At 34.0% G+C, this 13752-nt stretch overlaps 1 protein-coding gene across 4 annotated transcripts in view; it reads right to left on the reverse strand.

The window, feature by feature from the left end:
* LOC150098935 (methyltransferase-like protein 25B) overlaps positions 1 to 13752 on the reverse strand; it is a 176423-nt gene that overhangs the window by 19669 nt on the left and 143002 nt on the right. For 3 of the 4 annotated variants that reach the window (XM_090405564.1, XM_090405566.1, XM_090405563.1), the window contains one exon: positions 5238 to 5342. The exons of the other annotated variant lie outside the window; for it this stretch is intronic. In XM_090405564.1, coding sequence (XP_090261690.1) covers positions 5238 to 5342 — 105 coding nt within the window. The remainder of the gene's footprint in view (positions 1 to 5237; positions 5343 to 13752) is intronic. 4 annotated transcript variants of the gene reach the window in all.

Raw genomic sequence — 13752 nt, forward strand, 5'->3', positions numbered from 1 at the left:
GCACAGTATTTAAGTAAGGAAAAAATTTTACAATTATTCTTGTTTAAAAAAGCTTATAATAGTTTGATAAAAAAAAGAGAAGATGATGATGATATATGCAAAGTAATTATATTTATAATGCATAGGTGCCTATATATTAAATAGTGGTTTGTCACTTTCGTTCACAATTTAATTAGTAAAGACAAAAATCATTTGAATAACTTACAGAAAAGCACTAATATGAACAATACAGTTTTGGGATAGTAAACATACAATATTTCAGTATGATTATAAATAAAGTACTTGATGAAAGATTTTCATTTTGGTCATTAAATGTGATAAACATGTCTAAAAAATGCCACTGCCTTCACTGTTCTATTACATCCTAAGAAAAACTCAGTTTGCTACCAACATATGTGAAGTTTCTCAGAATGAATAAGAACACTAGATATTTAACTCTCATCCTTCCGATATATCAATTTTTATTATTATTAAAAGTCCCTGATTCCCCTGACTCCAGGGGAATCAGGGACTCATTGAGGGATGCCACATACTACACACACACACCAGCTATCATACTTATTCTTCAATTCATTCACACTGCTTGCACGCACAATATCCAATGGCTATCCATTCCAATCATACACCACCTCATGAGAGAAAAATCTAGCCCCCACCCCCTTCTTAGAGGCATTCATTCTCAGCTTCCAAGGATGTCCTGCTGTCCTTTCCCCACCCTCCATAAATTGAAAAATTCTATCAATGAAAATCCTGTATGACCGTTTCAGAAGTATGCAAGTCTCAATCATATCACCCCTCTTTCTCCTGTTTGCTAGTGTCTACAAATTCTCAATCTGTCTTCATAATCAGTATTCCACAATCCTGATGTCATTTTTAATTCTCCCTCCACTATATCAGAATTACAACAGAAACCAGGAGACCAGACCTGTGCATAATAGTCCAAGTGAGGACTCATCAAGGTCTTGTAAACAGGCAAAATGACATCCATATCTTTACATGTGAATGTTCATTTCAGCATTACAATTTTCTTTTGAGTTGTATTTGCAATCTTTGCTACACAGATGCTGAACTACAACTTTCTATCTACTAATATTCCAAGATCCCTAGTCTCATCAGCTTCTTCTAGCATAATCCCAACCATTATAATATGACATTGGATACCTAATTACGTTGAAGTGAATGACTTCACATTTACTGACACTGAACTGACATTCGTTTTCCCATGCCCACAATTCCAGCCTATTAAAATCAATCTGTAAGTACTGCATATCAGCAGCATTCCTGATTACCATGCCTATCTTTGCATCATCAGCAAATGGCTGTATGTCGCTTGTCAAACCCTTCCAAATATCATTAATGTACAGACTGAATAACAGTGGACCAAGCACTGATCCTTGTGGTAACCACTGGTCACCTTAAATCCTGCAGACTCACATTATCCGTAAACCACTTTTTGATATCTGTCAGTCCATCAGCCATTTTATTCATGCTAATATCTATAACCCAAACCCATATTCTCCAATTTATGCAACAGTCTGTCATGCTGTATTCTGTTAAAAGCTTTAGCAAAATCCAAAAGTATCATTGTGTATTCATTCCCCTTGTCTAGTTCAATGGTAACATTGTTATAGAATGTCAGCAAGTTGCTAAAACATGCCTGTCCCTTGGTAAACCCATGTTGTTCATTACAAAGTAGAGATTCACTGTCAACCCATTTCTGAATGCAGGCCCTAACCAATTTTTCCAAAATCTTCACCACCACACCTGAGATACTAATTGGTCGATAGTGGGATACATCGGTCTTTGCAGCACCCTTGTGCAATGGAATTACCACACATTCCTTCCATTCCTACAGAATGTTCCCTGTTCTGAGACTCATATTAAACATCCTGGTCAAAGGAATGTCCAGTTCAGCTGAACACTCTTTTAGAACACATGCTGATATTCCATCAGTCCCTACTGCTGAATTCTTATTCAATTTGTGCAACAGCTCTAATACCTTGGCCTCACACACCTGTTTCATCTAGTGAAGAGGTAACAGTGAGCTCAATGTTGCGTCCACCAGGTTGATAGCTTTTAACAAAATGGGCACTCATTAACTAAACAACCTCTTCTGCATCTGCAACCCTCACACCATCTGGATTTAGAAGAGTTATTCTTTGATATTCATTCTTTCTTTTACTTGTGGCATATCGACAGAATTCTTGGGGGTTGTCTTCAGCACACAGAGCCAGTTTCTTTTACTCAGACTTTGCTTTCCATACAACAGTTGTGACTATTCCAGCCCACTGCTTATAATTTTCATAATGTACGTTATCATTATGCACATAGTATTCCTTCAATGTCATCCTTTTCTTACAAATCTGTTGTTTAATAAGATTACACATCTATTTGACTCCTACCCTATTTATTCTTCGAACTCTCATAATGCATTCTGATATTGCATCATTTAAGTATTGTTTAAATTCTTCCCATCCAGCAACCAGTTCCATTCCACTGAACTCGGTATATTCCTTAGCTGGTCATAATTTCCTGCTTTGTAGTTCAGCATGTAACCTTTTCAGAATGAAACATTCATAAACTCAGTCACTTCTGAAGTGAGTATTGCATGATCACTGTCACCAACTGGAGGCAGAATAGTTACATCTTTACATGAAAGATCCTCTGACACTATAATAAAATCTAACACTCTTTGACCTCGAGTTCCTTCTATCACATGCTGCTTGAGGAAGTTTTCATGCAACAGTTCAATAAATTAATTTTCATTCTTCTCATGAGATTCTACTGCTATCCAATCAATATTTGGATAATTAAAGTCTTCTGTTATGATTACTCTTTTCACGCTCATCTTTTCTATGTGGTGATGCATTTCTTCACCAATAGCAACGGATCCACCAGGTCTGTAACAACGCCCCACTATGTAATTGATCTTGTTAGATTCCACCTCACACCAGATGGCTTCAAACTCACTGCCTGTACTATTACTAACAGTATTATGAAATACTGTTAGTAATAGTACAACAATCATAGGTCTCAACTCTAAGTGGATTCAAGTCATTTGATATCATTAGCAGCATGCTCCCCCTCCTCTCTTATCCTTCCTAAAAGTACTGTACCCTTTATATTCAATACCAGTTAGTATGTCTGATTCTGATAGCCAGGTCTCAAATGCCTACAATCTGAGGTCCCAGTATATTGACCAAGGCAACAAACTACCTCTTTGTTTCTGATACTTCTATCTACCTGCATGTTCTTTTGTATACTCTTGTCTGCATGACACAGTGTGACAACTTGCAGATCTTTATTCTTCTCTAGTGCCTTATACATGTAGACACCTTAATGGGTCTGAACTGAATAAACAAAGTCAAAATGATTCTCTCCTCATCAACATTTCCATGATAAAGCCCATTCCCATCATTATCACAGTTATATAACATTGTCGCTCTTACACTCACATTCTCACCATTCATCCCTCTATAATTTAGTTTCCTTGACTCTGTGTTAGGTCTCATACCAGTTATTAATTTTTCAAGACTTGTGATACCAAATGCATTCAGGTGCAAGCCATCCCTCTTATACAAATCCAATCTTCCCTTAAACTCACTCCACACATCCAAAAAACTCGCATCCATTCCTTCTACACAGCCTACACATCGAATCATTTGCCATCGTAGCCCTTCTTAATTCATTTTAATCATATCGAGGTAAATACTGACAATTTTCACTTTCCGACTCTTCCAACAACCCTTTCGTATCCTCTCTCATACCGAACTTATCACTAGTTAAGTTGTTAGTACCTACTACAATTACAATCTCATTTACTTTACTTTTTCTGTTTTTGAATTGCTTCCTTAATATTCTTAATTTTTGCTTTGGGAAAAACTCGAAGTTATAACTCGCTGAACAATAGAATATTTTATTATAAATAATATAAAGCAACATGCAAAAACCACAGTGATATATTTAATTAGTAAAAAGATAGATATTTCATACAAAATTAATAGTACATCTTCAGTGTCTGTAACAGTAATAGGAATAGAATACAAGCAAAATGTTCGGTGGATCACCTATACAATTGTTACCGCATGCTAGGAAATAATAGAAATAACAAATTTAATCTATTAAGATAAACGGTTTTTTACATAAGATAAAAGTCTCCCAGATCTTTGAGAGAAACATACAGTCATTTCTATTTAAATTCGGTCGGTGTAAGATAGTTTCACAACTTTCTTTGAATAAGCGTTCATATTTGAATCTGCATCTATGAAGGAGAACTGTTTTATCCCACTGGACACTATGAGTAGAGTCAATACTGTGCTGCACCAGACCAGACTTCAGAGGTTTGTTATAATCAATATAATATTGATGTTCTTTTATTCTAAGAACGGCCAGTTTGTCCAAAATAAGAGACATCGTATTCGCAAGATATTTGGTAAACGCCAGCCAAAGATATTTTATTATAGAGTCACTGTACCATATAACATCCTTCTTTTTACAAACGTCACTTACCTGATTTTTGTTGCTTCCTGAATTACCTGTTTCCATGCTTTGTTGTTTCTTATTTTGCTGCTTAATACCAAATGTATTAAGCAGCAATACTTTTTCTCCCTAGCTCATTTAAACGCCTCTCAACTTTTTGTAATTCCTGCGATTTATAATCCCAAGAATTATTGAAGAACTAATTATGTTTCTCAAATGGAGATAAATGTCCATTTTTATTACTTTTCACATCATACCTTCACCACAATTTTAAAGAAATAAAATAAAAAATTGGGAGAAAAGACAAATCACTGGTTTATTTTAGCATCACTGATCACAAAAACCAATGTAACATCTCATATTAATAGAACTACACAATAAAATAATCAAATTTTTTAAAATAAATACAAATCATAGAAATAACAGCATATTAATTATCATAAATTAGCAACAGTGTCAAAATTAGCTCACAATTCCAGGGAGAAGGAAAAAGATAACGACTGATGACAGAAAAGTAGGTTGATGTTAAAATATATAAACAGTTATGATATATTTACCATTCAGTTCTAATATCAAAACTTTTACTGGGTTACATACTGTCCTTTTTGAAACTATTTTGGAAATACCTGAAACTAGCATATTTACTATATGTTTCATTTTCCAATGTTTCAGAACATTATCTTGTTCCTATTCTATTTTCTCCGAGTCACTTGAAAAACATATACATGTCGAAACAACAGGAACATCAATTTTGTTACCTGCATGATTTAACTGCTGCAATGCTTTAGATGCATATTTTTCAAAAGATGTCATCTCAGTTTTTGTAGCTATTCGCCTCCTTGTCTTTTTCCAGTCTGTGTTCTCTTTAATTATAACAAGAAACAATGAAACATAAAACCAATACATTGGTGGCTTATAGAATATATATACATATAAGCAGTAGACCATAATATTTACTACATATATGCTAACTGTGCAAGACCTGAGGGAAGGGAGAAGAAACTCCATCATGGCATTTCCCCACTGACTATATTAAGATCACATACTGTCACAAGTCACAATAAGACTAAAAAGATATACCTAAGGTTAGTGCAAAAGTATCTACCTCACAAGCAGCTACAAAGATGAAGAAACAGAACTTGCTTATACCTAAATACATCATCTACTAGAAAATGGTAAACATTTTTTAAAATAATTTGATGGGAGATTTCAATGCAAAGGTAGTAAAATCCTAATGAAGCATCTGTGGGAATTAATGGTATACGGACCACAAAAAATGTTTGTGGAATTTGCACGAGAAAGAAATCTAAAAATAATTTTTTTAGATTTCTGAATAATTTTTTTCAAAAAGAAACTTCAAAATATATGGACCTGCAGACAAGACACTTGAATGGAACTAAAAAGAATGAAATTGATTATATATGAACAGATAAATCATATATGGTGCAAGACAAATATTATAAAGTAAGGTTAAGCAAAATAGCAATAAATCTAGGAATGGAAAGGCAAAAACTGATTAAAAAAAAAAAAAAGAAAAGAAAACCAGAAACATCTTAGAAATATAGGGAAAAAAAAAGAATTCCAAGTTTTAGAAAAACATTAAAAAATTGACCCAATTTCAAATACTGAAAATTTCAACAAGTATTCTAACAAAATGTAAAATAACGAATGCTGAAAATTTACCTGGGAATTCAAAATGAGTAAAAATAGATAAATTAAAAAAAGGATACTAAAGACCTAATAGAAAAAAGAAGAAACATGAAACAGGATGTTCATAGTATAAGAAACAACTATACTGAACTCTGCAAAACAATAAGCTAAAAGACAGGCATTTCAAGACAAAAATTATAAGGACAGCAATAGAAAATAACAAGCATATAAAGAAAACTTCTTAATAATACAGGTAATCTTTTTATGACAGGTGTAAAAGATGAAAACAGGATACTACACAGAACTATGTTGGGAGATTACAGCTAAATTTTATCAAGAATTATATACAAAATAGGAAAGAAATAGAGAACAACAATAGAGAAAAGGAAACTAGAAACTATAATGAATATGCAGTCAAAGATGAAGAAAACATGCATTTACAAAAACCTGGATTTGATGGAATACTAATAAAAAAAAAAAGAGGGCTCTCTTGAATATAAAACTAGCAGAATTGTATATTGAATACTGGAAAAATCATCTTATATAAGAAAAGTGATAAAACTGACATAAGAAATTGGAGACCTATAAACCTTCTCCAAGTCCTTCATCAGCTTTTTATAAAAAATTTTAGATGGCTGAATAAACAATATATTAAATTGCCATCAATCAGAAGAGCAGGCAGGTTTCAGAACATCCTTCTGAAATCAAGTACAGGAAAAAACAAAAGAATATAATACACCAATTTCTTTGGTTCCCATGGATTATGTAAAATGCTTGAAGCTATAAAACATATAGGAATAGACGATATCTGTATTAACATATTAACTCATATATGAATGAGAAAAGTTCAGCAGTGATAAATTTAAATGGAAGAGAAATTGAAATAAGAAGGGTCAGACAGGGAGATTATCTCACCAAAATTCTTTGGTATGAAAAAACCAAATACTAGGAGAAAAGAGGACTGAATAAAAGGCAACACATAGCAATGGGGGCCATATGATGAGAATGTAGAAAGTTTTTTTTACCTTGGGTTTATTATACATTAAAAATACCAAGAAATTTTATATCTTACTTGATTTTAATCCTTTTCCCAAGGAAGCAAAACAAAGTTTTGTGCATGAAATATATTCAGGTCTGAGTTATTTGTATATAAAGGCTAACGACTTCATTTCGCTGGCTTTAGTATGTAAAGCAAAGCACCTCCCCCTTTCGGATGTGTATAATACAATGCATAATGGGAAGGGTCACTACCAACCAGTCCTTTACTAAGGATTAAAACCAAGTATAAAATTTCTTGGTATCTTTAACATATATGATGAGAATGTCTGACAACAGAGGGACAAGGAGAGCAACAAAATGAACACCACAAAGAACAGGTTATCTGAAACTAAGTAGACCAATGGTAAGATTGGATGAGATAAAAAGACATTATGGACATTTATGGTGGAGAGATGCACAAGTTTGGCCAGAATGGAAGAAGCATGAAGAGGCATTTGTCCAGCAGTAGCAGACTGAAGCTGTTGATGAAGATAATTGTAAGGAAAGTAAAGATATTTATTATAAGCAGGATGCGAGTTATATATATATTTATTTATTAATTAAAAATAAACATGATGGTACAACATGAAAAAATTTCATGCTGGGGCAGTGCCTGGTTAAACAAGGCCCCCGTTGTTTTCATCTGGGAACCAGGGCGAACAGCGAAAAGTCAGCTACTGGATCAAATCTGAAAGCACACCCCAACTCAACATCACAAGAGTTCAAAATCTATACTATCAACATAAGAAGCCTGAACAGCAAAGAAATGGAACTAGCTGAGGAACTGGATAATTACCAGATCGACATAATTGGGGTGACAAACAAAAAAGATAAAAACTGGTGAGATCTTTCTGAGCAATAAATACAAAATGTTATATTCACGCAATGCCAATCAAGGAAAAGAAGGAATAGCCATGTTCAACACTAAATATGCAGCCAATCTTATTGAATGGCAGGCAGTCTCAAGTAGAATGATGTGGGCAAATTTGAGAATAGTGAACTGGACAATGAGACTTATTTATGCCTATGGTCCCACAGAAGGTTCTACTAAGGTAGAAGTGGAGGAATTTTTTGAGGCTTTAGAGAAAACAACTGACACAATGAAAAAGGAAAAGATGGTCATTGTTGAGGTTCTAAATAGCAGAGTAGGAAATGATTGTCAGACATACAAAAATATATTGGGAAAATTTGGAGAAAAGAGCAAAGCTAATAATAATGCCAAATACCTGCTGGATTTCTGCTCAGGACATGGACTGGTTATTACTAACACAATGTTCCAATATAAAAAGGTGCATAAATTCACATGGAGAGAAGAGGCAAGGAATAAGAAAAGTCTCATTGGTTATTGTTGATAGTGATGTTTTCTCCCTGGCGCAGCACACCAGAGTATAGAGGATTTGAAATTGGAAGTGATCACCATTTAGTCTTGAGCAGGATAAAATTGAATTTCATATTAAAAAGAAGAACATGTACGAAAGTTTTAAACAGAATATAAGTTGAGCAGCTCTCAGATGTTAACTGTAGACTAAAATACACAAACATTATTCAAGTAAAAATGAAAGAGTTGGAGAACAGGAACCAAACCTTCGAGATTCAATGGCAAGCTCTGAAGAAAACATTGCCTGATTCAGCCAGAGAGGCATGTGGTGAGGTTGTTGGTAAAGATAGAAAAATCAGAACTGCATGGTGGACAGAAAAAGTTAAAGAGGCAGTGAAAGAAAAGAAGAAAGCATATCAAAAGTTCCTGACAAATAAGTCAGCTTGTGTTCTTAGAGAATACAGAGACAAATGTAAGAAAGCTAAACACTGTGTAAAACTAGCTAAACAAAAGTAATGGAGGACTTTGGCAAGAACATAGAAAATAAATATCAAGAAGGTGGTAAGATATTCTGGAGGTTGTTGAAGAAGCTTAAAAATAGAGGAGAGTGCTGTAAAAGGAGTTAGAAATGATAAAGGTGACATGAAAACGGGGAGGGGGGGGGATATCATTGAAGTATGGAGTAATTACTTCGAAAAATTGCTAAATGGAACAAGCAGTGATGACAGCACAGTGGTAAAAAACAGTGACCAGGCATGCAGTCAGGAATACATATCCATACTTGAAGCCATCAAAAGCCCAAAATGTGGAAAGGCAGCAGGAGTAGATGATATTCGACCAGAAATGCTGAAGTATGGAGGTATAAAAGTCTTACAGTGGCTGCACTGCATAGTTCAGAAGGTCTGGAAAGAGGGACGAATTCCAGATGACTGGAGTAGAACTCTCATAGTATCCATATATAAAAAGGGAAATAAAACTGAATGTGAGAATTACAGAGGTATTTCTCAACTGAGTGTTCCTGGTAAGATATATGCAAGTATACTTGAGAAATGGCTGAGAAGGATTGTGGAAGAGAAGCTTGGCGAAGAACAGGCTGGATTCAAGCCAGATAGAGGCTGTCAGGATCAGATTTTCACTTTATGACAAATAGTTGAGAAATCATGGGAATATAACAAAGATCCGTATTTAAGTTTGGTAGACCTGCAAAAGGCATATGACAAGGTGCCAAGAGTGAAGTTATTTGAAACGCTATAGTTAAATGGTGTCAATGGGGCATTACATCAAGCAATACTTAGTCTTTATTTGTAAGTCAGCAGTTAGAATTGAAGGAAGTACAGAAGGTGGTTTAATGTTAAATCTGTGTCAGACAAGGATGTACATTATCCCTTCTGTTATTCATTATCTATATGGATCACATTATGAAGGAAAGTGATATTAAACCTGATATCAAAATTGGAGTTGTTAATCTCATCTCTTTGTTTTATGCAGATGATGTTATACTTCTAAATAAATCCGCTAGAAGTCCGCAAGATTCCCTGACTAAAGTGAAAACCAAGACAATGAAAATAGGCAGAAACAGTGAAACTGCATTGTGAATGGAGAACCTATAGAACATGTATAACATTTCAGCTACTTAGCTATGAAGATGGTAAATTAAATATGAAAATAGACAACAGAATCAACAAAGCTGGTATGGTAGGAAGTCAACTGAATAAATTCATATGGAATAAGAGAGAAATTAGTTTGAACACTAAATCAGCTGTATATAAGACAGTGTTCAAACCAGTTTAACTTATGGATCTGAGAGCTGGGTCAAAAGTAAAACACTTGACCAAAGACTAGAGACCACAAATATGAGAGTCCTGAGAAAGATTAGGGGCATGAACAGATGGCATCAATGGCAATATCATATTAAAAACTAGGATATTAGGAAAGAACTTGACATTGTCAGCATCCAGGAATGCGTTAGCAAAGCTAATCTCAGGCGGTATTGACTTAAACGGAATGGGAGAGGAAAGATTAGCAAAACAAGTGTTCTCTGCCAGGTTGGTAGGAAAAAGATCCAGATATAGGTGGATTGATACGGTACAAAGTGTCTTAGACGATAGAAATATAAGATCTGATAATGTTGGAGTCTAGACAAGTAACAGACTGATTTGGAGGAAAATTGTAGATAGGAAGTTAGTAATGATGTAATTTTTCATGTAGCACTATCATATCCTGTACACGTGTTGAGGGTATATATCAGGAATTTGATGATGATGATGATGATATATATATATATATATATATATATATATTCCACAAAATGAGATGATGTATCTAAGACTGATACATGGTAAATTAGAGACTTAACTAAATGATTAATGAAGGGATAAGAAGTCACATGGTAAAACAACAGCTAATTTGGTAGGCAGCATTCTGCAGTCAGCCGATTGCTTTTGAACAATTATTTTGTCACTATATAGATGCTTGCATGAATCTGTACCTATTTTTTTTTTTTTTTTTTTTTTTTTTTTTTTTTTTTTTTTTTAAGGGAGGGGTATTTATGTTTGTTATGTAAACAGTACTAGTTCCAGGATCAAATACAGTAATACCTCAAGTCACATGAGTAATGCATTCTATGATAACATCATGCAACTTGAAATTCACATAACTCGAGAGATTATATTTTCCAGATGAATGGAAAGAGGAAAAAGAAAAAATACAACTGTTTCATAAAGGGAAAATTAGTCATAAGCACAATAAAAATAAAAAAGTACACATGTATCATAATTTAGTAAGATATGAAATTGCAAACATTTAATAGCAGGAAGCAGTAAAAATTATAAGTAAAGATGAATCAGTGAGTGTCTGATGTCTGTGCTAACATTAGATATGCACTGATTCATTTTCACATATTTGACACGAAGACTTCCGATCATTCTTATTGATGAAGGTATCTAATGTTTGTCTGATGCATGTAGTGTCATATTTCACACACACACACACCTGCATTCTTTGCCAACCTTCAAACTTTATCACTGCTTTCCTCAATGAAAACAAATGTTTTCATATATTTCCAAATAGATCAGTTTCATTGAAGTTAAACACTTGCTTTGATTTACAGTTTCAACATGCTTGTGAAATTTCGGCAACTGTTGTTGCCAAAATTTCACAAGTCATAATATTAAATTGATTTCTCATCAGTTTAACATTATGGAAGCCATGATGGTCTTTGAATTTCTGGAACCATCTGCCACTAGCATTAAGATGTCTTAGCCTCAGTATAATTTCTTTTTTGAAAATTCTTAAATGCTTTGGGCTTTTTTCTTGAATCACTGAATAGAAATGGGAATGCTTTATTTTCATGCTCAATCCATGAAACTAGAATCCTTTCCATTTTTTTACATAATCACTGATCAAATAAATGGAATCTCAAGCTGTTTTCATGTGCATGACACATGTTTACATGATTCTATAATTTTTTTCAGCATTATGTCTGATGGTACAAAGTGTTGACTCACTAAGCCTGGTCAATACTTTTATATCCTTTGTGTTTTCCTGTGCTCTCAAAATCTCTCAATACCAAGCTTTTCTTCTAAAGTAATAGCTTTACTTTTCCTTTCAGGTTTATTAGAATTCCAATTTGCTGAGTCAGAAAAAAAATAAAAAATAGAAAACAGGTAAATTAAAATCTGATGTGATGTAGAAACAACTTTCACCAAGATCAAACCAGTACAAGGGTTTTCACATAAACTTCCATGGACACAGAACCAGCATGTGGCAATCCAAATAACAATTTCTAAAAATATCAGGAAGTTATCCTTTAAAAGAGTTAGAACTTTGACAAGTTATCAAAAAAGTTGTCTCTGCAGATCTATTGCGTTAATTTTAGTTATTTTATTTTCAAAGATACTATTTACAAACAGAACTTTGGCTTAGCCATGTGCAATCCTTTATTCCCATGCTGGCAAATTTATACTTGGAAACATTTGAAGAAAAAGTTATCACTTCATTCCTATTAAAGTCTAGGTTATGGAAGAGATATATAGATGATATTTTCTTAATCTGGAGTTATGGACCTGATTCCTTAGAGTTCCTAAACCATCTCAACAGTCAACACCCGAAAATGCAATTTACTTCGGAATTAGAAGTTGACGACTCTCTCTCCTGTTCCTAGATGTCAAACTCACTCTTGTATCTGAAAAATTGAAGATCTCCATTTATAGAAAACCAACTCACATCAATTAATATCTTTATATACAATCTCATCATTATCAGACTCAAAAACTTGGCATCGTCTCTACATTAGGTAAACATGCTCACTCCCTCCTCTGTGAAGAAGAGGATATCAAAAAAAAGAACTACAGTTTCTTCTTACAACCTTTCAGAAAAATGGTTATTCTAAACAGAGAGATAGAAAGCTACTATTTAATCCATCTCCTTGCCATAATGAAGATATGGATCTCTACCATACATCAGCTCCAGTTCTCCTAAGCTAGCTAAAGTTCTATCAGCTCCAGTCCTCTAAGCTAGCTAAAATTCTCAAGAAATTTAAAATCCAGACTTCTCTCACTCCACTGCCCAAGCTACATTCCTTACTCAGTAGTACACTGCACTTAAACAAAAACATAACAGATTAAAATATTCCTGTGTTTATTTCATTTGTTGCAACTGCACATGCCCTATTTTGGCCAGACTGAAAAATACACTGAATTAGATTAGGTGGTGCACTACCTAATCGCACATTCTTTATTCTACTGACCCTAATGATAAAAATTCTATCACCCATCCAGTCACCTGGAACAAATCAGAGAAAATCTTTAGATGCTATGACAAACTTGAGAGAAGAATTGTGGAATCTAAGGAAATTGTCCTGAATTCATTACATCTGAACACTAACCTCAGGTATAATATTTCTGATCATCACTGCGCTGCTATCCAACTTTGGCGTTCACGAGATCATGACCGCATGTACATGCCCAGCAATACTGTGGAATCCAGAACACCTTCAAATGATAGTAATATGTTGGCAATTTAATTTATAGCTATGTTTTTTGTATGTCACTTTTCATGTAATGCACCCAATGAAGTTTTTTTAAGAAGACAAAACTAGGTGCGTGGTTTACTTAAATAAATAGAATTTCTATTTTTATCACTCAGCTTCCAGTCATTTAATCTAATTCAAATACACACACACAGTCAGGTCTCTTTTTATGGGGTAGATACGTTCCACAGAAAACCACATATAAAAAATCGCACAAAAAAGACCTAACTTATGTTGA

This window comes from Typopeltis vanoorti, chromosome 15 (genome assembly GCF_054136105.1).
Source record: "Typopeltis vanoorti isolate ZY-2024b chromosome 15, IOZ_Tvanoo_1.0, whole genome shotgun sequence".
Lineage (NCBI taxonomy): Eukaryota > Metazoa > Arthropoda > Arachnida > Uropygi > Thelyphonidae > Typopeltis > Typopeltis vanoorti.